The sequence below is a fragment of the Eurytemora carolleeae genome, unplaced genomic scaffold (assembly GCF_000591075.1).
Source record: "Eurytemora carolleeae unplaced genomic scaffold, Eaff_2.0 scaffold471, whole genome shotgun sequence".
NCBI lineage: Eukaryota > Metazoa > Arthropoda > Copepoda > Calanoida > Temoridae > Eurytemora > Eurytemora carolleeae.
In genome coordinates this window covers 120447-145140 of record NW_019396402.1, presented here as the reverse complement: position 1 = coordinate 145140, position 24694 = coordinate 120447, and the positions used below count along the sequence as shown (strand labels likewise).

General features: G+C 32.3%; 1 protein-coding gene and 1 long non-coding RNA gene across 2 annotated transcripts in view; both read left to right on the top strand.

Annotated features, from left to right (window-relative positions):
* Positions 1-8474, top strand: part of LOC111702540 (serine-rich adhesin for platelets) — a 29399-nt gene extending 20925 nt beyond the window's left edge. The window contains exons 16-18 of the mRNA XM_023474266.1: positions 2795-2994; positions 3785-3845; positions 8365-8474. Of these exons, the coding sequence (XP_023330034.1) occupies positions 2795-2994; positions 3785-3845; positions 8365-8474 (371 nt within the window). The remainder of the gene's footprint in view (positions 1-2794; positions 2995-3784; positions 3846-8364) is intronic.
* A 659-nt stretch (positions 8475-9133) lies between these two features.
* On the top strand, positions 9134-17308 carry LOC111702543 (uncharacterized). Its single transcript, XR_002765430.1, has 5 exons — positions 9134-9147; positions 10075-10177; positions 10551-10602; positions 16057-16132; positions 17205-17308. It is a non-coding gene; the product is annotated as an uncharacterized LOC111702543 (long non-coding RNA).
* The last annotated feature ends 7386 nt before the right edge of the window (positions 17309-24694 follow it).

The window sequence follows — 24694 nt, the reverse complement described above, 5'->3', positions numbered from 1 at the left end:
AATCTTAAAAATACAACCTACATTGAACCTATTTCCCTGATGTGGATCCATGTTTAAGTTAATCTTAAAAATACAACCTATATTGAACCTATTTCCCTGATGTGGATCCATTTTTAAGTTAATCTTAAAAATACAACCTACATTGAACCTATTTCCTTGATGTGGATCCATGTTTAAGTTAATCTTAAAAATACAACCTACATTGAACCTATTTCCCTGATGTGGATCTATGTTTAAGTTAATCTAAAAAATACAAGCTACATTGAACCTATTTCCCTGATGTGGATCCATGTTTAAGTTAATCTTAAAAATACAACCTAGATTGACCCTATTTCCCTGATGTGGATCCATTTTTAAGTTAATCTTAAAAATACAACCTACATTGAACCTATTTCCCTGATGTGGATCCATGTTTAAGTTAGCCTCAAAAATACAAGGTACATTGAACCTATTTCCCTGATGTGGATCCATGATTAAGTGAATCTTAAAAATACAATCTATATTGAACCTATTTCCCTGATGTGGATCCATGTTTAAGTTAATTGAACCTATTTCCCTGATGTGGATCCATGTTTGAGTTAATCTCAAAAATACAACCTATATTGAACCTATTACCCTGATGTGGATCCATGTTTAAGTTAATCTTAAAAATACAACCTATATTGAACCTATTAACCTGATGTGGATCCATGTTTACGCGCCGCGCATGTTGAAGAAAGAAAGTATAGCACAAGGCTAAATATTTGTGGCAAAGTCTTTGATTAGTGGGATTCCCAGTCAGCGAATTACAGGTAGTCCCCGAATCAAAAGTGAAGGTAGGGGGGATAGTTCTTTATGGAATAAATCTAAACCAGGATAACCATCGTTTTCTAGTCGATTAAAGCTGAAAACGATCCAAAAACGATTCATTTGTATTTCTTGTTTCAAACCTTAAAAAAAAGTAGTTTCAATTTTAAGTTTTAAATCCTTTTTCGTTTCAAAAATACACAACGACAGCTCCCGATCAAATAATCTAAGTTTGAAAAATAAAGGTTTTTACTTAGAAAACTTTATGTTGATTATTAAGGTTAGGAAGGTTTTTTCTAGATTTTAACTTTTCATTTTATTATGCATGTTGCTGTCATTCATGCTTTACTTAGGGATGGGCATTTTTGACTTTTTTCAAAAACGTTCGTTTTGTTGAAAATTGACAAAAATCTGAAAACTAAACGATCCTTTTTGAAAGGGATGAAACTAAGTTTTGATAATTTTTAAGAAGAAAAAAAAACAATCTTTTTAAAGCGATCGTTCCAGAAAAAAATTGTTTTCAAAAAAAGAAAAACGATTGTTTTGGAACCTTCCCTGGGATCATGTAAGGTTTCACACAAAATTTGGGCCCGATCATTTGCCATTTATTGGACACAAACGGACAGACCAGCAGACAGGCAGACAATCAAAGTATATAGATGAATGCTTTCTCTGTTGGAAATATTGCTACATAAAAATCAAGTCTCTTAGGTCAAAAAACGTTTGCGAAAATATGAGTCATAATAATGTTATTTTGTTGAAAATACAATTTATTTAACGGAAAATTGTGAATGGCTCGCCGGACATTCATCAGAGATATTTATCTTTCTTCTTGGTGTTAAATGGGAAAACAGATTTATTATTAGATTAAAGAAAATTACGTCGAAAATATATAAAAATTCGTCCAACGAAAATTTTGTTGGAAATTTTGTCTAACGCATTTAGCTTTAAGTTTCTACGCTGCGGATATTTTTCTCTACTAGCTTTATCCTTTGAAAATAAAATTTTCTTTAATATTGACCTTTTAAATTGGCTTACTTAATAATGCACAATATTTTCTACCTTTGTGAAGTGTAAAGATTGTTTTTTAACATTCGTCATTTCAATTCAATTCTTTTATTTCAAAATTATGTGTTTAAAAAAAAATCCTTGATCAATGGTTAAAGGAACAAAAATACTTTAGTTTGACTTTAAAATCGATTATTCTTTCTTATTTCTTATTTCTTGGTATTTTTAGTTATATATTTAGTATTCTATAACCTTCTCCGTATAAAATTTGAATATGAAATTTAAAAATTAATTTAAAATTTGCATTCATATTTCCTGTATCATATATTCTCTAGACCTGATATTCTACAATAATTTTATAAACAAATTAAAGGAACTGTTAGCTAAATTCAAGTGACCTTTACTTTAAGTTTTCTAATTTAAAAAATAATTTGGTCATCATTGGGTCTAATCTGTTTCCAGAGATAAAGACAGATTGCGCATAAGACGACATTTTTCATCTTGAAAGATATAAATGTACAGAGATGTTTTGAAGATATTCTTATTATATAGATTAACTAGGTCGGTTGTGAATATTGGCTGTTCTTATGTCATTGAGTACTTGTGGTGTATACATGAGTTCTGTAGAGAGAAATTTAAGTTAGTTTAGTCCTTCTCATGTCCTTCTTCAGTTCTCGTCAAAATGATATATTGTTGTTCAAATAGTTCCATTCCTGGAGTTATTTTACACTCTATTATGAAATCCATTAAAGCACCAAACCACCCCGCTTATCATTGAAGCACACTTTGACCCCTACAAGTATGAGTTCTCGAACTGTACAATTCTTGGTGATTTTGCGTACATAAGCTATCTATGTTTATTTATTTATCTATGTCTGTGTCTAAACATTATATTTAAACATAGCTTTCAATTTTTTGAGAAAATACAAATGTGGAAAGTAAGATAAAATATAGATCATCTATTTGAAAATTGACATCTAATATAACCAACATTTTGCAGATATACCTGGAAAATCATCAACTACAACAGCATCAACAACTGCAACATCGACTTCAACAGCAACAGCTTCTCCAATAACAACATCAACATCTTTGCCAACCACTTCGTTTTCTTCAACTAGAACGTCTCCCGTTGTAATCATAACAACAACAACAACAACAACAACAACAACAACAACAACAACAACAACAGCTAATCAGGTAAGGTTTTCAAGAAAACTCATATTACCACATTGAAATTACATAAGAGTAGAACTAAACATACCTTTAATTTTAATGTAAATTAACTTAACACTCGCCTCAACCCCTAATGTTCTAAACTTCTAATCCTTTTATCAATGCTCCCTAGCTAATGTAATGCACCTTTGATATTATAATCTAAAAAATTTGCAAGATTTAAATGTTATGTCTGAAATACCAAAGAATTGTTTATGCCATTAGGCACCGGGTTACCCATAAAGGATGAGACTGTAAAGACGACTAGAAATTCTTGAAATATGATAGTCCACGAGTTAATTTATGTATTCTGTCTAAGATATAGTATTCCTAATTACATGATTTGGCAAATAAACAAAGTTTACAGTTGCAGGGAATCATGAATATAAGGAAACAGTATAAATTTGGTAAAATCTATTAATCAAGTATCATCCGTTGTGGGTATTCTCTAGCTACAGGGCTACCTAAAAAGACTGATTCTAAAACGACAACCTGAAACTGTTTAAATATAAAAATCTAAAGGTTAAAATTGGACTTTTGCTCTAAATAAAGTTGTCAAAAATATAATATAAATGATTTGACTAGAAAGAAAAACACGTCTTCAGTCGCGAGAACCAGGAATGCACAAAATGTAAAAGACAAAATAGATTCCGTTCAGTCGTCTTTGAAGTCTCATCCTTTGTGGGCTACCCTGCATTCTAAAGATTTGTGAGAACATTTTTGGATTCCCATTCGATTTGAAGTAAATTAAGAAATTATAGATGTTTTTTTTCAGTCGGGGCCTTCAGTTTCCTCTGGGCAAGAACTTAATCCAGTAGAAACAAAGAGATTTACAGGTACGCGCGCCAGCTGGACTTTCGTTTACAATTTTTCAATTTACTCTCATACTCTTTTTGTGGGCATTTGCGTTTTGAATAAAAAATATACAAATACAACAATTCGTGAGTTTAAAGATTGTTGTATTACAGACCAAAATGTTATTGAATTCAAATAGTAGAAACAGATCCCTACTCGTTGTCCTGCATGGAGAAGATTCTTGCATGGGACAGACTCGACCCCCTAAATTTTCAACCATTTTAACACAATGTTAGACAAAAAAAGCATGGTCAACACTTTAAAAATTATTAGTTGACATATTTTGAATACACATTTAGTTTTTAAATGTATTTTAATGGGGGTGAGGCAAATAAAGCTATTTCCTTCTGAATGTCGTTTTCCTTTTAAATCATCAAACAATTAATATTTGTTCGAGACATAGATAATTTATAATGTTTTTAAAGGTCAAAATACATTAATAAAATTCAGAGCTTTTTATGTCTAGCATTGTTTTGAAATAGTTGAATCTTTAGGGGGGAGTCCGCTCCATGCAAGAGTCCGCCCCATGCAAGAGTCTGCTCCATCGCATTACACCTTCCTTGTTTTTTCATCATATTGTGCCCAAATAAGCTGTAAAACTGTAAACAAAATTGGAAATTAACAATTTAAAACAGAATGATCTGCAAAAATTGAAATTATTAGTTTATTGATAATGTACACAAAATAAAATTACTGTTGTTAAAGTGACACCTAAGTAAATTTCTTGCGGGAAAGCATGGCACGCGAAGCGCCATTGCAGGCTAGTTGTTTTACGTTTTGCAATGAAAATATTATTCTTACTTTATTGTGAGTCAGACGAAAAAGAAGTAAAGATCTGTAGAGATAAAAATGTTTCATTACAAATATTGTAACTAAAAATTCAAAAATAAGAAAAGAAAAGTTTGCTTCTTTTTGTGAACGTTTTAAAACAGATTTTAAAAAATGAAGGGAAAAGTGTAGAGTGTAATTAAGTAAGTTAAAATTTTCAGCCAATTTAAGATTTTTTTTTCTTGAATTTTATTAACAAATTATTTCTTCATAAATCAAAATTTGATGAAGTGTCCCTTTTAATAAAACCACAAATCTATGACGTCACAGTATAAATATTTAAACTATTTTGCAGTAAACTTTTCCCGCTAAATTGTTTTAAAATTCAAATTTTAAAACAGGAATTTAAACCAGGAAGAAAACAAAAACAAAGATAATTTTAAATCTTTTTATGATAAAAGAACAGAGTTTTGCTGTAAGGTTTTTAAACATGATTTTAAAGAATATGGCATTGGAGGTTATCAAAAAAGTGCATAAATGGCGAAATAATAAATTTCTTATTAACGTTTTAGATTTGGCCTCAGTGAACTTTTTTCATCAGTAGATATATTGTTTTTTAGGCAGAGTGGGATTTATGTTGTGTGCAATGCCCCGGAAAATTCCAAAACAGAGAGAGGGGGATTGAATTTTGTAGATCCAGAAAAAAATATCTGTGGGAAGCCTGCGTAGAGACTGGCAGCTGGTGGGGTCTTAAATGTAAGACATGTGGCCGCAGCACTCGGCCCCCTAGCCTGTCCTAGCCGCAGCGCTCGGCCCAGAAAGTGTCATAACCGAACCTAACCTAACCCTAAATAAATACGTATTTAATTATTTTTCTGGATCTACAAAATTCACCTCCACGCTACCCATGAGTGTCCACAAACTATTTCAGCCCATTCGGTCTAGCCAAATGTCTTGTTTAATTTTATAGATTTCAGTAACTGATATTGTAATATATCACCATTTGAGTAAATGATTTTGTTTTCATATATGTATATGCTGAACACGTCCTGACAGTTATTAAAAAAATATGGCCTTTTTCTTGCTTTAACCTTCCCATTTTAAATGGGTTCGTATTTAAATCTGACAAGCGCCTGTTTCTATAGCTATGGTGTTGAAGCATTTTTTTCAACAAAGTTCTAATTGACTTTTCCGACATAACTTATTTACATAAGCTTACCCTATTCCTGCTGGGAAGGGGGTCAATTTGACCCCCCCTGTAGTTTTTTTACATAACTCAAAAAGTATTGGTCTGAGGCTGTTGAAATTTTCTGACTTTTCTTACATACCCAAAGCCCTCCCTTTAGGCCTAAAACCGGGCTTTAATACTAACTGCCTGAGTCCTCAGGCACACTGCCTGAATGACTGCTTATGCCTGTAACAAACTAAATCTTTGTTTTGACCCACTTTCACTTGTCAGATTTTGATAAAATTTAGCTTTTTGGAAAGCCTATGACATAAGGAAACGGATTGCACAAGTTTTGCGAAAAAAAAATTGCAAATTTTTTGCAAACAACCTGTCAAAGGAAATTTGCACATTTTTAATTTTCTTAATCAAAAATCAGGTTTTTTCAAATTTTGCAAAAATTTTTGCATATTTGAAATGGCATGGTCAAGGGCTTTTCAAAAATGTATAATTTTTCATTTTTTGGACAAATTTTTTTTTGCAAACATTTTTACTATAAAACTGGATTTTGCGATAAAAAATTCAATTTTCGCAAATTTGCAAATTTTTTTGCAGATTCTAAAAGTAGAGCACAAGAGCTGTCTAATGATGTATCATTTGTCATATTTGGACATAAAACATGGGATTTAAAGGAGGGGGGGGTCAAATTGCCCCCCCCAACATATCCTGGTTTTCAAGTACCCCAGCAGGGATAGGGTTAAATAGGACTCAGGAGTAAAATTAATGAATATTAGTTTTGTAACAACTTACATATTTATCCCTTTATTAATTTCTTTAGTTTTTGGGTTAGCACTATGGGATGGGACCCGTTTTCTCCTTTCATAATAATAAACGATAATTATAAATTTTTTTCAAAATGTCACACCTTGATCGGAAAAAAATGGAAACCCTGTTTTAGAATCATTTAGGTTTATGTTATGGTTGATTATTACCACATTTTTTAAATAATAATTTAAGATTTAACGCTGTAGATTTTTTTTCCAACTTTTTTCGTTTCTTTTTTAGGCTTAAAGTTTTTTTTTAGCTCTCAAGGCTTTAGATCTATATATTTTTTTCTTTATTTAGTCTCAAAGATTTTTGCATAAAATATTTGTCTTCTAGTTTTCATTTCGAACTGGAAGTAAATTTTATTTACTGAATGCGGACATGTTGATTATTGTTGAGCTCTGTTTGGTTTTCCATGATACAATAATATAGCTAGCTAGTTACCCCGTCATGATTATCATGATTCAGGTTTAAAGCTTTAAGGTCATAGATTAATTAAAGTAACAGATATAACACTAAATGTCGTCTTTTCAAGATTTATGTGTGTTTCGTTCACAGTAACCCTGAAGCAGAAGCTATTAGGAGTTACATGTAGTCGGCGTAGAACAGGCTCTCAGAACAGTCTTGTTCTACGCCAACTACGCGTAACTCCTTTGGGCTTCTGCCTCAGGGTTATTTTGAACGAAACACACATAAATCTTTAGAAGACGACATCTAGTGTCCTAGCTGTTATTTTAATTAATCTATGTTTAAGGTATTAAACCTTCAAGTTTACTTTACTAAGTTATTGAGTAGACTTGAGTTCATTGAGTTCAACTATTTAAAGAACTTCGCTCAATACATATTTAGGATTTTCAGTCGCTTCACACCCCCTATTATTGTAGCATTTTCAGTTTACAGCAAACATGTTTTCTTTATAAATTATATTATATATTATATTTTAGGTAAAATATTCAATGTTTTATTGAAAATAAATTTTTCTGTCTGATTCTTTGATCAGATATAACTTAATTAGTATCTTAATTCAAATTAAAGGTAGGATGTATATGTACTGTAGTACTAACCCATCTACAGGCCGATGATATAAATTTAATTTTAGGCTCAATTGAAAAATTAGCTTTTATTTACACAAAAATAGAACAATTTTAGAGTTTTCATTAACTTTGAATACAGTTTTGTGGAAAAGGATTAAAAAACCTTGTCTTTTGATGTATAATTTTTAATTTACCCCTCAGATTATAATAAATCATCCTCTGGGTTGAAGGGGGTAACCATTAGATTGCGCATAAGACGACATTTTTCATCTTGCAAGATATAAATGTACAGAGATGTTTTAAAGATATTCCTATTAAATAGATAAACTAGGTCGGTTGTGAACATTGGCTGTTCTGATGTCATTGAGTACTTGTGGTGTACATGAGTTCTGTAGAGAGAAATTTAAGTTAGTTTAGTCCGTCTCATGTCCTTCTTCAGTTCTCGTCAATATGATGTATTGCTCAGTGAAATATTGTTGTTCAAATAGTTCCATTCCCGGAGTTATTTTACACTCTATTTTGAAATCCATTAAAACACCAAACCACCCCGCTTATCATTGAAGTACACTTTGACCCCTAGATGTATGAGTTCTCGGACTGTACAATTCTTGGTGATTTTGCGTACATAAGCTATCTATGTTTATTTATTTATCTATGGGGTTAACTCTTAAACTAATGTAGCCCTGCTTTACATGTGTATATTTCAAGGTTTAACCTCACACGGAGAACTTTGTTTGGACGAGTGTGCGCAGCGGGGTTATCAATACTTCTGGTGCAAGAAGAAATCTAGCAAGGGAAACAAACAATATACAGAGTGAAAAGCAAAATATATTCCTCCGAAAAAATATGGATTTTTGATCTGATTTTCCTCCAAGAACTTGTTAGAAACCTTATTGAGATGTTTCCGAGCGTAACAAAAGAAATTTCTCAGAAATTCATTTAATATTCAAAATTATATTTTTACTAGCTTGGGAACCCAGCTTTGACAGGAGATAATTTTTTTAACCAGGCTATAAGAACATCAACATTTACCTGGTTCTAACAATTGTCTTCCAATTAAAATTTGAGGTAAATCGGACAAAGGGTTCAAAAATTAAAAATTATAAGTTATATAACAGACAATTTAAAGGTTTCTTCTTAAACAAAATTTAAGATAGAAAAACGTGGATATCTTCTTTATTGTTACTCAGATAGAGGTTGAAAAGGTACCGTTGTGAATTGAATATTCTAATTAAATTCTGAATTTCATTGTATTCTCCGCTGAAAGCGACAAATGTTTTTTTCGACTTTCTTATAATAAAACATCAGATGTTTATAGCCTATACTCCATACATTTTGGGGTTTTCGTTTACAATAACCCTGAGGCTATACTATGCTATACACCCTTTCGGTTTTTGCGAGTACTTCTTATAAATGATCAAAAAAGAATAATAAAAAAACAATGCCCAACTTGAAAGGTAACTACAGGGTGTCTCACCAAATTATGGAAAGGTAAAACCAAGGTGTCTCACCAAATTATGGAAAGGTAACTACAGGGTGTCTCACCATATTATGGAAAGGTAAAACAAGGTGTATCAAAAAAATGACAATTAAGCGAATACTTATATATCGTCTTTGAAGCTATGCGTAAAAAGTATTTTTCAAATCTTTTTAAAATTAAACACCTTATCATTTCTAGATAACTGTCAAGGACTATGTGGCCATCCTAATTTTCAATTTTGTTGGACACCCCGTGTAAATGTATATTTTATGTAAATATATATAAACACGTTATATATACTTTTCCCCAGGGGATAGGTTAATGGAATAGTTTATATAGTGCTAGCTTGGGAACTCAATGTTGCCCAGTGTAGACAATAGGCATAGTTAGTCCCGCCGTTTACCCGCGCTTTGTTGTAAATTACGATTTTAGCTATTTTTTCCGTTGAAAAAGGACCCACTCAGTTATGATCGGACAAACAAACAAGCACTCAGACAGAGATTACAACTTTACATATTAGACATTTTAACTTTTGAAAAGTATAGTTTGATGCTTAATATAACCCCCCTTCCTCCCCCCCCCTCCTATATTGTAATATGTAATAGAACTTGTACCGTCCCGTTTTTCGACTAAAGGTTGTTGTACCGTCCCGTTTTTCGACTATAGCCTGTTGTACCGTCCCGTTTTTCGACTATAGCCTGTTGTACCGTCCCGTTTGTCGACTATAGCCTGTTGTACCGTCCCGTTTTTCGACTATAGCCCGTTGTACCGTCCCGTTTGTCGACTATAGCCTGTTGTCGACTATAGTCTTTTAAATTTAACGCTCAGTTCATTGTCTTTGATGATCACTCAGAAGTTTAAAGGATACGGTCGTGTATCAGGGATGTCCCTCTTTAAAGGAAAAGGGACTTGAAATTAAGCATGTGCACGTTTTTCAGGAGTGCGCTGATGAATGCGCGCAGAGAAATGAGAAATATTTCTGGTGCCATCTTAAATTAGGAGGCTGGGGATATTGTTCCCCAGATCTTATTTATAAAACAGGTACGATCATATATTTAGATAGTTGTAGGGATAGGAATCATTTTTTTGGACAGTATTCAATCATCAGGGCTTTCATTTATTTTAAACTGGCCAGAAACTAATCCCCATTCTTAATATGTGCATCGTTTCAAGTCCTAAACCACCGAATCAAATGCAACTTTATTTTTAACCCTGAATCAGTGATTCAAGATTTGAACCACCTGACGCCTTGCTCAATTTTTTTTGTCCCAATGACCCCAAAAGGGAGAAGTTTTTGTTCTATTTAAAAAAATGAATATTTGTCAGAAAAAAATCTATTTGCAGATGTGTAAATAAAAAAAGACACTCGATATTGTAAATTTTAAATTTTTTTACAAAAATAAATAATTTTTAGAAAACCAGTGCAGGGGTTCTGAGCTATTAGCGATACAAGGAACTTGCCAACAGTAAGAACATTTATTTTACCCTCAAAATATTATAAATTAGTGGGTTACTCAGAAATATTATAATGTAAAAATAATAAAATTAAATTGAAGAATTAACTGCATGTTTTAGCCATCACAGGCTCTAGGTCATTCTAAGGTTAAAACCCAAAAGAAATAATATATTGTTGATTACATCTATGTACGGTAAATACATGTTGATTACATCTATGTACGGTAAATATATTGTTGATTACATCTATGTGCGGTAAATATATTGTTGATTACATCTATGTACGGTAAATATATTGTTGACTACATCTATGTACGGTAAATATATTGTTGATTACATCTATGTACGGTAAATATATTGTTGATCACATCTATGTACGGTAAATATATTGTTGATTACATCTATGTACGGTAAATACATGTTGATTACATTTGTGTACGGTAAATGTTTCATCCATGGATAATTTATAATAATGGTTTACTCATACTTGAAAGTTTTCGCCGGAAACCGTCGGAAACATTCTCCCGGAAATTCCACCGGAAAAGAATCTTTGGCACATGGTTTTTCGTCGAAAAAAAAACAACAAAGTTTCCGGCGGAAGCCAAAACGGAATTACCGATTTTCGGTGGTTATTGTAGGTAATCTCAAAATATGATAAATTACTGAGTTACCCTCAAATCAAAACTTGAAAAGAAAAGTCGTCTTCATTGATAGATACTATACGCCGACCAATGCAGCTGTACTGAATTCAATTTTCCGACCTGTAATCAACAGATTTAATTTAAAATTTTCCTGTGATAGGGTTAAAACGATCGAAAAAAACAATAGTTTTTCGTTTCGTGTTCTTTTTTTAAAGGAAACGGTCTTTTTTTAAAACGATCGTTTTGATTTTCTTTTTCATTCGTCGTTTTAAAAACGAAACGATCGTTTTTCAAAATAGTGGAAATTATCCATTTCTACATACATAAGGTTGTAATGGCCTGAGATCGGGTGTTCTAGCCAAGTTTGACTTAAGATTTTGTTTAAAGGAACTGTCATTGTATTTTCAAGTAAACTTCCATTAAAAGAGGGAGCATGTCCGATTGATAACGGTACCCTTGAACCATTCTTTGATTAATAACATGGCAGAACACGTCGTCTTCAACTTGAAAAGTGTTTAGTTTTTGTTTGTTTTGTTTTTCTTCAATATTTCTTACTTTTGTAGAGAAACTTTTCAAAGTCAAAAACATAGATATATCTGATTCATACTTGATCAGGTAAATCTTTAAAGAGAACCGTTGTGAATCTGACATGACACTCTCTAAATATAGACCACGTGAAATTGCGAATTCAGTCCCTTTAAGTAAGACAAAACTCATTTACCTGTAAGTTTTATCCGCAATTTCACAGTTTCCTGGTTTTCATTCACACCAAACTCTGAAGCAGAGAAAACACTTCTTTGAAAATATAATAAAGAATAGGCTTCACACCGGAGCTGGGGGATCTATTGTATTGGATATACTCATAATCTAGATCTTGATCTCGGACGATATCTACTGTGAGCACTTTTAATTTGAGGATTATTTTAGTTGTTCCTCCCCAGATCAAAGCTTCCTTCAATCCTTGACTGGAATTAATGTTATCTGTATTAACGAAAAAACGAACGGCTTATTGACAAAGCTAAACCTTTTGTTATATTAACGACCCGTTAAAGTGAGTGTTCGCGAAAAATGAAAGGGGGTAAAGGCTTACGTCGAAAATATTCTATGGTGATTGCTACTAATCTATCTGTTGCGTCTATAAGGAGAAAATTGTTAAAAATGACTCATAGTCTTGAAGAACGTAGCGTCTATACAAATTCAGAAAGTTGCACTTGCAATACTTGACTCGGATCGTAAACAATCAATTTAATTCCACACAAATCATTCAGATATTACAGCCTATAATCATAGACTTTTTTCGACGCATTCTTATATAGTTGATATTTTATAATATTTTAGATAAAAAAATAATATTTCGCTTTCAACTTCTCGTGACAGCAGCCGCTGAATTTTCGACCATTCCTGGGAAATATGAAATGTCGTCTTCATTATCAAAAATCCTCGAAACAAGAATGAATGCATTCAAAAGTAACTCTCAGATCAAATACCATAGACTGGTTTTCGACGTAAAACTATACCCCCTTTCATTTTTCGCGATCACTCCCTTTAACGGGTCGTTCAAAAAAATCAAGACGTGCCCAGCTCTATATCTACTCCATTAATATTCCCTTAGTCCTTTTAGATTCTCCCAAAATATTCCCTCCAGCCCTATATCTACTCCCTAAATACTCCCTCCAGCCATATATCTACTCCCTAAATACTCCCTCCAGCCCTATATCTACTCCCTAAATACTCCCTCCAGCCCTATATCTACTCCGTTAATATTCCCTTAGTCCTTTTAGATTCCCCCAAAATACTCTCTCCAGCCCTATATCTACTCCCTAAATACGCCCTCCAGCCCTATATCTACTCCCTAAATACTCCCTCCAGCCCTATATATACTCCGTTAATATTCCCTTAGTCCTTTTATAGTCTCCCAAAATACTCCCTCCAGCCCTATATCTACTCCCAAAATACACCCTCCAGTCCTATATCTACTCCCTAAATAATCCCTCCAGTCAAACATCTACTCCCTAAATACTCCCTCTAGCCAAACATCTACTCCCTAAATACTCCCTAGAGCCCTATATCTACTCCCTAAATACTCCCTCCAGCCAAACATCTACTCCTTAAATACTCCCTCCAGCCCTATATCTACTTTCTAAATACTCCCCCCATCCCTATATCTACTCCCTAAATACTCCCTCCAGTCCCAAATACTCCCTGCAGCCCTATATCTACTCCCTTGATGTATTCCCTACTGTGATAATGTAAATAAACTTTTAGTTAACTTGTTGACCAACAGTTCTGCTGTGTTACAGGATACATTTCTCTCTTTACTTTTCCCTCCGGGATACTTACAGATAGTGCTTATATAAATATATATATATATATATATATATATATATTGCAAATATGCTTAGAACTCACATTTCTATTATATTTCGTTGTCTTTTTCAAAGTGCATAATTGGTCACTAATAGATTGATACAAACCCAGTTTTAAATTATTTCGAGAGTTTTTGGTGACAATTTAATTGTATATATGTTGCTTTTTAAGCCACCATTTTTTTATTTGAATTTCAAAACCAACAATTTTTTAACAAAAATTTACAATTTTTCTAGGGATATAGCTGCAAAAATTGGCCTTCTCGGAGTAGTCATTTTAACGTTTATTAGCAAAAAAAAAAATTTTAAAAAAATATCTTTATAGATATTATAGGTATTTTTATTTCTTCTGAGTAAAGAGAATGAGTTCTTTTCTTTTTGAGAATTGATAATGTAATGAAAGTAATGAGTTTTAAATCTTTTCAGGATTTTTGACTTTTCAAGATTCATCAAAAATTAAAGATTTTTTCTAAATTTCAAGTTTGGAAACAGTAAACGTTTGCTTTTCTTCTATGTCAAAAGAAAAAAGAAACTTTTTTGAAATGTGGAAACTTGAAAAAGTCCCAAAAAAGTTTTCAAAACGAAGAAAAAAAAACAATTTTTAGTTGGAAAATTTTTTACTTATATTTTCTCCAGCATTTGCTCTTGAATAATTTTTTGCAAAGATTATTCCGAAGAAAAGTTTGCAAGGTACAGTTTTTAAAAAACTGAACCAATTATTGCCCATTATCTCGTAGTCGAGAGAATTATTCTCCGAAGAATAATGACGCATTACAAGTATTATTGAGAATTGTTATTAATGGAATTCCTAGAGATAGTAAGTAAGCAACCTTCAACGTTAAGGATACACAACTCAGAAACTTACAGTGATAGCCAGAAAACTCTGGAATAGAAAGGAGACTTTTAGATTCAAATTTTAACTTGAAATAGTCCAATGAACATGGGGCACAGCAATTGTGCAGGGTAAACAGACCCAATTCACTTAATAACTGGCTTAATAACTCCCCACTAAAGCTTTTTGCTTTGTAACAGCATCAAATGCTCTTTTGTATTGAGTTAATGTCGTCTTCCTATTTCTGGTTATCACTGTAGTCATCAAGTTTTAAACAGCCTCGACTTTACTGTCACAAACTTACTTATACTTTTTTTGTGGCTACAAAACATGGTTGTTTCTAGTTTAAAAGCTTTAAATGAGTATATGGCAAAATACTGCTTTATTTTTATTGGTTTCAGTCATGTTTCAGTGCCGCCTCAGTGTTCCTTAAATTAACGCCATGTTAAAGTAATTTTCACAGTATATTAAAATATTAACAATTTCCTTGAATGATTTACTATATTTTCTTTAAACCAAGTAATAGCCGCAGCGGCCACCTATCCCATCCTAGCCGCAGCGCTCAGCCCCCTATCCTATCCTAGTTGTAGCGCTCGGCCTCCTAGCCCATCCTATTCTCAGCGCTCGGCCCCCATTGTGGCCTGCGGCGCCCTAGCCTCAGAAGGCTTAACCTAACCGTAAATGATAATATAAGGATCGTTTAATATATTTTTACTCTTTGAAGAAAGGGTGTAGGCCGCCAACATGTTTTTGCCTTAACAAACTGAGTGAAACTGATTGAATTTTTTTTTAAAGTTGTATTATTTTCTAAAACAAAGTTGAGAAATTCTTTAAAAAATGTAAAACTTAAATGTTACTTTAATACTTCCTTCATGGGGAAAATACCGTTTTTCCTTCATGGGGAAGTTGCCACTTGGGAAATTGTTATTTGGGAAAATGTACATTTGGGAGGTTGCCGCTTGGGAAATTGCACATTTAGGAAGTTGCCACTTGTGAAATCCCATGTTGCCCCATGGGAAAATGCTGTTGGGAAAGTATTTCACACCGTTTAGGATGGGTTCAAACTGCAAAGTAAATGGTGATAGCTTAAATTTGTAATATTTCATACTTCTATGCTTAAAATAAAAATATGAAATATCAAAATCTCAGAACAAAACCCTTCAGCTCAAATTCATACCATTACTTCTTCTATTAGAAGTATTTTAAGTAGAACATACACTATTTTAAATTTCTGATTTCCAAGTTTTTTTTTTCATGTTTGAGGAGGCACGCCCACTAGGTACAAAAGTCATGTCAGAAACGTTGCATAAATTTGACCTTCTCTTGTTCATTTGTTTTAAGGCCAATTCCTTTTTAAACATATTATGATCTCTAGCTTTAATGTTGCAAGAGGTTTACAAAAAATTCAAAAAATTAGTCAGAAGAATTTTCAATATAAGAAATTATAGTGTTGAAAATTTTTAACATGTAGCCCATGACTTAAAATCAACATTTTACAATACATTTTCAGGTCTGTAGCTTAAATATTAAATAATGTTATGGGATATTTAAGATTTTTCAAAACATTAAAAACCCTAATTCCCACGTCTTTTATTGTTAACTGAATTTAATTTTATTTTTTGTTAGGTACGTAAACTGTTTATCCGGCCAACCCATAATCTTCTCCTGTCTGGCAGATCTACATTTTGATTATATTAATAAGGTAAGCTGAGAGAGAAAATGTTGTATTTTAAAGGAACTGCATTCAGCGTAGTTTTAAGTAACGGCCTACCCTTGAAACATTTTATATTCTTTTGTGTTTTCTCTGTGAAAGTATTTTGCACTTTTCTTGCCTATAAGAAATAATGGAGAAGTAATCAGAATCAAACTCATTTCGAGTCGAACAACGACACCACCTTCGAAATTTGTTTTTATATCAGATTGAACACTGTCGTCTTTGCTCGGCGGTTTACTAGAAAATTCGTTTCAGCACTTTGATCGTTAGACGGTTAATTTCGTTAGAATTGACAACTTTCCATGCTTTGGCTTGTTAGCTGGTTAAATAACTGAACGCCATCTTGTTAAACAGAGCCCGAAATTTAAAAGAGTATCGTTAAACAAAACTCGGGAGTTTCCTTTTTGGGGTCTTAACATTTATGTAGATTTTGATTTAAGAAATTCGAAAAAAATGGAAAATATAATCAAACTAAAAAAATAATATTTCATAACAAAAATATTGATATTCACAAAACTGCGTAACCCCATTCGTGAAACCCGGGTTTAAAAACTGGTTTTCTTAACGATACCCTGTCTTAAGTTTTGGGCTCAGTGTTGACTTGACCTCAATTGTATCCATCAAACCAGTTTAGTTTAGCCATGACCGTGTGCTCTATTTGATCCCGAATTGTATGTCAGTACAGAGCTGGAAACTTTAGAATGGTGGATATCGGGATTAATGCTCAATCCACTCTTTTTCTTAATGATTAAATAATGCTTGTTCTCCTCAAGAATTTAATTTCCAGATTAATTAACAGATCGGGATTAAGGATATCACATTCTAAAGTTTTCAGCTCTGTTCAGTTCTGAAAAAAGGGTTAACATTTTTACTTCTGAATTTTGTGTAAAAAAGCTCTAATATAACCCGGACAAGGAACCATGCAATTAATTCGGGGCATTCATATTTAATTAAAGAGGAATAGGAAATAGTTATTAAAAGGGGGGGGGGTAGTGTCAATAGCCCCTATCTCCCCTCTCCCCTCTATACAAACCCTCTGATAATAAATGAAATGTTTCAGATTTGTACTTTCCGGAAGGACGCCAGATGTGTTGGTGACCCTTTATAAATCAGAAGCTTTCCCTTTAATTGCGGCCATTTTTATAAAATAGAAATTTATTTTTATATTTTGTGCTTTTTTTGTACAGGGTGTCCCAATAAACATGGGAATTCAGTGACGAATTCGATATCGTCTTTTTGAATAATTCCTTAATTTAGTATAGTGATACCTACTGAGAAAGCTTTAATCCGTAAAAGTGTCGTCTGCTATGTTCACATTTTGTTTGTTAATGTTTTGACTGCATTATAGACACATCTTTGCAGTCTTTTACCCTTTTGATAAAATAAACTCTAGCAGACATAATAATATTATTGCTTTTTAAATTAGGTACTACAAAGCTATATCATAACTAAGACGATATCGAATTTGTCACTGAATTCCCATGTTTTTTGGGACACTCTGTATCTTACTGCTTTGTAAATTGTAACTTACAGTGAGAACCAGAAAACTGTGGAATAGAAAGACACATTTAAGACTTAAGTTAATACTTTAAATAAATGAGCACGAGACACCGCAATTGTGCAGTGTAAACAGACCCAATTCACTTAACTTATTAAGTGGTTAAAAAAGATGATAGTAAAACTATTTTCTTTGTTACAACATCAAATACACTTAAGTATTGCTTATTTGTCGTCATCCCTTGTTCTCACTGTATAGTGTACAAGTGCTTATAATCTAGAGGAATTTTTCAGTTAAAAATTAAAGCTTATAATAATCTGATTTTAATATAAAATATAAAATATAGTGGTTTTGCTCCAAAAATAAAATATTAGAAATTAGAATGCAATTGTTTAGATTTTTAGAATAACTGCCGACATATTTGCAAGGGATCCCATTTTAACCCTAAAAAGGCTGGACACCCTCCGCCCCCCCCCCCTCTCTAGAAAAAGACCTTAGAGCAAAGGTATTGGGTTGCAAAGGATGTTCATAGCCCGCCTTTTAAGGTTAAAGCTTAAATTCCCGAATTTACACATTTTCTTTTTCTGTCTTTAAAAGACGAAATTTTTCTCATTTTGCTCCACATTGTCTTTGCTCCAAAACTCCGCAGAGAAGTGCAATTGAAATTTATTTATTTACAGTATAAAATACAGGTACAATTTAGCAGAACTCCCACCAATGAGAGTGCAGTATACTGGTCACGTGTCCCTGTCTGTTAAACTTTACCAGTATACTGCACTACCATTGGTGGGAGTTCTGATGACGTCACAAGTAGTTATAAATAATATTATCATTTATATCTTTTAAAAATAAAAATAATTATTAATAATAATTGGAGAAAACCTAGGTTACAAGTAGGTTTCTCTGGGATATCTTCGTTTTTAGGTTGGTTGCATATTTGCTGAATAGATCTGAATGAATTTTTGTATAAATTTGACACAGTTTATATCAATTTCTCGAGATAGGAACATCAGATATAACTTTCATGGGTCGCGATCAAGAGCTTAAGTGATTAGCTTTCAGCCTATACCCCCCTTTCATTTTCCTTTACATTCCCTTTAAGTAAGAAATACAGGCACAATTAAGTATAAGAAATACAGGCACAATTAAGTCTAAGAAATACAGGCACAATTAAGTATAAGAAATACAGGCACAATTCAGTATAAGAAATACAGGTACTATTCAGTATAATAAATACAGGCACAACTAAGTATAATAAATACAGGCAAAATTCAGTATAAGAAATACAGGCACAATTCAGTATAAGAAATACAGGCACAATTAAGTATAAAAATACAGACACAATTCAGTATAAGAAATACAGGCACAATTCCGTATAAGAAATACAGGCACAATTCAGTATAAGAAATACAGGCACAATTCAGTATAAGAAATACAGCCACAATTGAGTATAAGAAATACAGCCACAATTCAGTATAAGAAATACAGGCACAATTCAGTATAAGAAATACAGGCACAATTAAGTACTTTTTCCTCAGACATACTTAGGTTTACAGGGTATAACCGTTGTGAATTGGACATGCTAATCTTTTCAAATTTGAATTCTGTAGTTAGTTATCAAGAAGGGCACGAAGGACCATGAATTTCTAGTTGTTATTATTCTTGGTGCAACTATTCGCCAAGAATTTTGATTGATTTTGAATTATTAATTTACTAATTAGTTTAAATTAATAATTTTCCAATTATCTTCACAAAAGGAAGGATTCCAGCAAATCTATTATGTCACTGTTGAAAACACAAAAAAACTAAAAAAATATTTAGAAATAAAAATAAAATATGTATTTTGTAAAATATTGCATTGTTTAGAAAATACTATAAGTATTCCTTGTTTACAAATACTGAAAATAGAAAGATAAATTCTGAAATAAAAGAAACATTGTCTCAAAAAGAAATTCCAAAAATATAAAAGAATCTACGGGAGAGAGGGAGAAGAGGGGGGAGGCGGGTCGCACCAGTTTTAACTCCGACCCGCAGTTGACGTCACAAAATAGGATTCGCTGATTGCTGATTACACCTATACCGTCCGACCCTCATCCGTTTTGACTTCTGGCAAAATGTCTAAAAATTGTTTTTATTTCTTTTTATAGGCAGTGTCAGGTAGGCACAACTGGTTTTAACTAAATATTTTCAATTTTAAAATATAAATTTAAATTGGATTTATAATAAATCAATTCTTTTACTGAATCGCTGAATTTTATTTAAGAAATGATATTTTTTAGTGTTCCAAAACTTTTTTGGGAAATGATTGTCAGCCCGTATATACTTAAATATATTAATGAAGAGTAAATTGCAAAAAAACCCGCATTTATCTTATGAATACAAATGCGGACGTAAATAGCGCAATGCCGCAAATACTATCTACACAAAAATGTTGTTTGATCAGAATTGTTTTTATGTATCGCTAATATTTCAGCAGAGAAAATGTGCTACTGTTAAAAACATAAATATGATAAAAAGGTTTATTATGAGATAGATGCCATGCCATGTTAATAAATTTAAATCATGCTGCATTAGTCTATAATTAGCAGATACAAATTTAGAAATTTGCCAGAAGGCAAAATTCGGGTAAGGATCGGACGGCATAGGGGTAAGTACATACCGTAAATACTGTTTTGTGACGGCATCTGCGCGCGGTTCGGAGCTAAATCGGGTGCGGGTCGCCTTCCCCCCCTCATACAGCATACAATACGGTACCAACAAAGGATGTATAGGCAGAACGAATAACAAATTTAATTAATTATGTATTTTTTTAGAAAATCACGATAAAGGTAAATAGAACACGTTTCACGAGAAAACAATAACAGCTTTAATTTTTTATGTATCTATAGGACACTGAGATATCTATAGAAAACTCTGAAAGTTAAATATATTTTAGACAACCTCGAATTTTAACAACTCGCGTATACTTTTTTATAGCCCTAGGTATGCACATTTTAACATGCAAAGCGCTTGTTTCTACCTTTACTTTAAAAGGAGTAAACAGTAATATACTGATCAATATTTTTGTAAGCCTTGGTTTGCAGTGCGCTAGAATGGATTCATTAATGTTTATTTTGTATTTACAGCTATTAAAAAATAGTTATTTTCCAAAAATGTATCGATCTGTTTTTCCTAAACAATTGAAAAGAAGTTTATTTTGAACACATTTCTAACATTTTTTTTTAATATTTTCAGCATAAAATAATCAACACGATAAATTAAATATTTTAGTAAAGTAACATTAAATACATTGAAAATAGAATTTTGTAAAGAGCTGAATACGTCATTATTAATATTTCTTGGAACTTGACAAAATCGGAGTGCGTGGAATTGCGCACAACTGAGAGGAATAGTACGCAACTGTTCTTGTAATTGCGTGGACAAAATTAGAGGGTTCGCAATTTCGCGCAATTAAAATCCACTTGCATTGGCATCCCTACCTACAAAGGATAAGACTAATGAGGACCAAAAACTCTCTGAATATGACGATCTGGGGAGTAAAATTAATCTTCTATATTGAATAGTATTTTAATGGTTAACCATATGATCTCACAAAGAAAGTAGACATTTTTACCTGCAGAGAACCATACATTTTAGGAATAGATAATATCCATACAGTCGTCTCTGAAGTCTCATTCTTTATGATAAACCCTGCACCATTCATGTTTTAAACATGGTCAAAGAAAATCTTACTCCTTTGTTGAAGAGAAGATGAGACGGAAAATTCTGAAAACATTTACCTTGAAAACTAAAGAATTATTTTACCTCAAGAAGACTCCATACAGTACAGGTTATTGACTGTAGTGGAATCAACAACAACAACAACAACAACAACAACAACAACAACAACAACAATGTCAACAACAACAACACTAACAACAACAACAACAACAACGATAACAACAAAAATAACAACAACAACAATAACCACATCAATTACAACAACAACAATAACAACAACAATAACCACATCAATTACAACAACAACAACAACAACAACAACAACAACAACGATAACTACATAAATTACAATAACAACAACAACAAAGATAACCACATCAATTACAATAACAACAACAACAAAAACATCAACAACAATATTAACAACAACAACAACAACAACACTAACCACATCAATTACAACAACAACAACAACGACAACAACAACAACAACAACAACAACACTAACCACATCAACAACAACATCAAAAAAACAATTAGTTATCTGATAAGTAAAACACCGATTTTTTCCATTCATATATATTTATATGAACGAAGAGCTTTATTTTATAAATAAGCTGAATTATATTCTTCTTGTTTTCCCCAGATTGCGGGGGAGTAAGCTGTCAGATTCGAGGGAAATGCAAAATCTCTACTTTATCATTATCATTTTGACACTGGTAGTTTATTTCCTTGGAGTAAGAAGAATTTTTTCCCGCAAAACATAATTCTAAGCTAAGATAGAAATATCTAAGATATAAACGAAATAAACCCTCTGTACTCATAATGACTACAAATATGGTTTCAGCGAACGAAAGCTTTCGAGAAAAAACGCGAAATTTTCGCGAAAAGATTAATTTTTTTTTTCGCTCGAAACTCGAACTTCAAGACAGATTGAGAATTTTTTTGGACATTCTCACCTCAAACACCTTTGAGCAGAATATCTATAAATAAAAATCTTCGTTAATATTTTTTTCAAATTTTTTTTTTCCAATTTATTTCCTTTCAAAATTCGAATATTAATACAATTGGTTTTCTGGTACATAGAATATTTAAAGGGAGTGGAAGCCTAATTTCAAGTGACCCTCCATGGTAATGCAGGATTTACAAAGGAACCCCTAAAAGCTGTGTCGGACCAAGTATGAATAAGAAATCAAGGTTTTTGTTTCTTTAAACTGTTTATTTTCATTTGTGGTTTTTCTGCGAAAGGGACTTGAGAAGCAATGAGAAGCAGAAATAAACACTTGTACAGTCTGATAAACGACGGTATCTTCTACATTTTTCATCACACAAAGCACGTCAACAGTAACTTGAAATTACGCTTACAGTCACAGTGATTTAAAGGTTGCAAGCTCTCAAGCTAAAATCTTTGAAAATTTTGTCAATTACTTCTTAAAACCAAAGCTATAAACCAGTGCTTCATAGTAGTACTAAGATGTAAAGTGTACATGTAAAGTGTACATGTAAAGTGTACATGTAAAGTGTAAAGTGTACATGTAAAGTGTACATGTAAAGTGTACATGTAAAGTGTATATGTAAAGTGTACATGTAAAGTGTACATGTAAAGTGTACATGTAAAGTGTATATGTAAAGTGTACATGTAAAGTGTACATGTAAAGGGCAACAGAAAAGCATAAGTGAGTTAAAGCGGTAAAATCAAAGCCCAAGGCGTTGTGACAATTCAAAGTCGACCCTGTCTTAAAAATTGATGAAAATTTAAAAAATCAGGTTGAATCTATGTACACTCCCTTCAGGCATAAAATATAGTTTGTATTGTGCATGGGTTTGCGTGGGAGGATTTACAGAATTGAGAGAATTTATCTAGATTTCCCTCAACCTTCTTCACAGAGTACAGAATATGTAAAGAGGCAAATTTGTCCCTAATCCGCCATTTTGGATTATTATTTCTACACTGATAGTTGAACTTTACACATTTTTGATATCATCTGTTTAGTCATGGATATCCCATTAATCAAATATACTCTTGAAACTTATTTGAAGGCTGAGAAAGACTAAATAAATTCATACCGAGAGGAATAAGTATTTCCCCTCTTTCATACTCTTGTGCCCTTATATATTATGCATAGAGTAAACTATCTTTATAACAGACTATTGTGCAGTGGTTTACCTTTATATAAAGCAGTTTATTTACTTTCAGATACTTAGTTTTGTCACTTATGTTTAAATCTAACCTAGTTCACATAAATCCTTTGTAGCAATTGGGTCTAACTCAGATTTTCTAATCCATAAATCTTTGCAACCCAATGTCGTAGACCTTAGATTAATAATCTATGTTTGAAATATCAAAGGTTTACAGAATCAGAATTGCTTAGAGTTTAGAAAATTAGTAAACAAATTTAATGGAATTATTTGACCTTAATTTTAATTAAATAAACGTATCTATATTTATACTTTCCTTGTCTGTTTGGGTGTTTGTCTGTTTGTATCCAATAAACGTCAAATCGGCTGAACCGATCGGGCCCAAATGTGTTGTGACCCCAAGGAAAGTTTATGAATGATTAAAATTTCAAAATTAGCCTCCAACAAAATTCGATTTTCATTAAATTTTGAAAATCCAAGAAATCTTTTTAAAAATCCGTGAACTTTTTTGATTGTTTATGTTTTACAATGTAGATACTCAAAGAGAAAATGTTCACAATTGAAATGGAAGATGTCCACGAACTTCGCGAAGCGCCCTGAATGCCTATTAAATATGTGCATACATTTTTTTGTGGAACCTCATAAGACCCCGAAAGGTTTCTGGATGATCAAAATTTCAAAAATTCGCCTCCAACAGAATTAGATTTTCATTAGATTAAAAAAAAAATCCACAATTTTCTTTTTATAAAATCCGCAAACTTTTTTGTTATTTATATACAACTAGCCTTAGAGGGCGCTTCGCGCCCATCTTCTAAATTAATTGTGAACATGTTCTCTTTGTGTAGATCGTAAAACAAAACAAAAATAATTCGCGGATTTTCACAAAAGATTTCGTGGATTTTTAAAATCTTAAAAAATTTAATGAAGATCGAATTTTGATGGAAAAACATGTTTAATTGAATTGAAATAAAAGATTGGCACGAAGCGCCCTGGAAGCATAGTTGTTTTTTTTATTTGGGAAGTAAATTTAAATGTTAAACTTTGCATTCAACCAAAAATGTTCAACGGAATCTATCCAGAAATCGAAAAATTTCAAAATGGTTGATTATTTTTTTTTGTCAAAACTGAAAATTTTCTATGCTTTTGGGCATATTGTGTGATGCATGGTTACATTATAAGTTTCTTGCCTATCA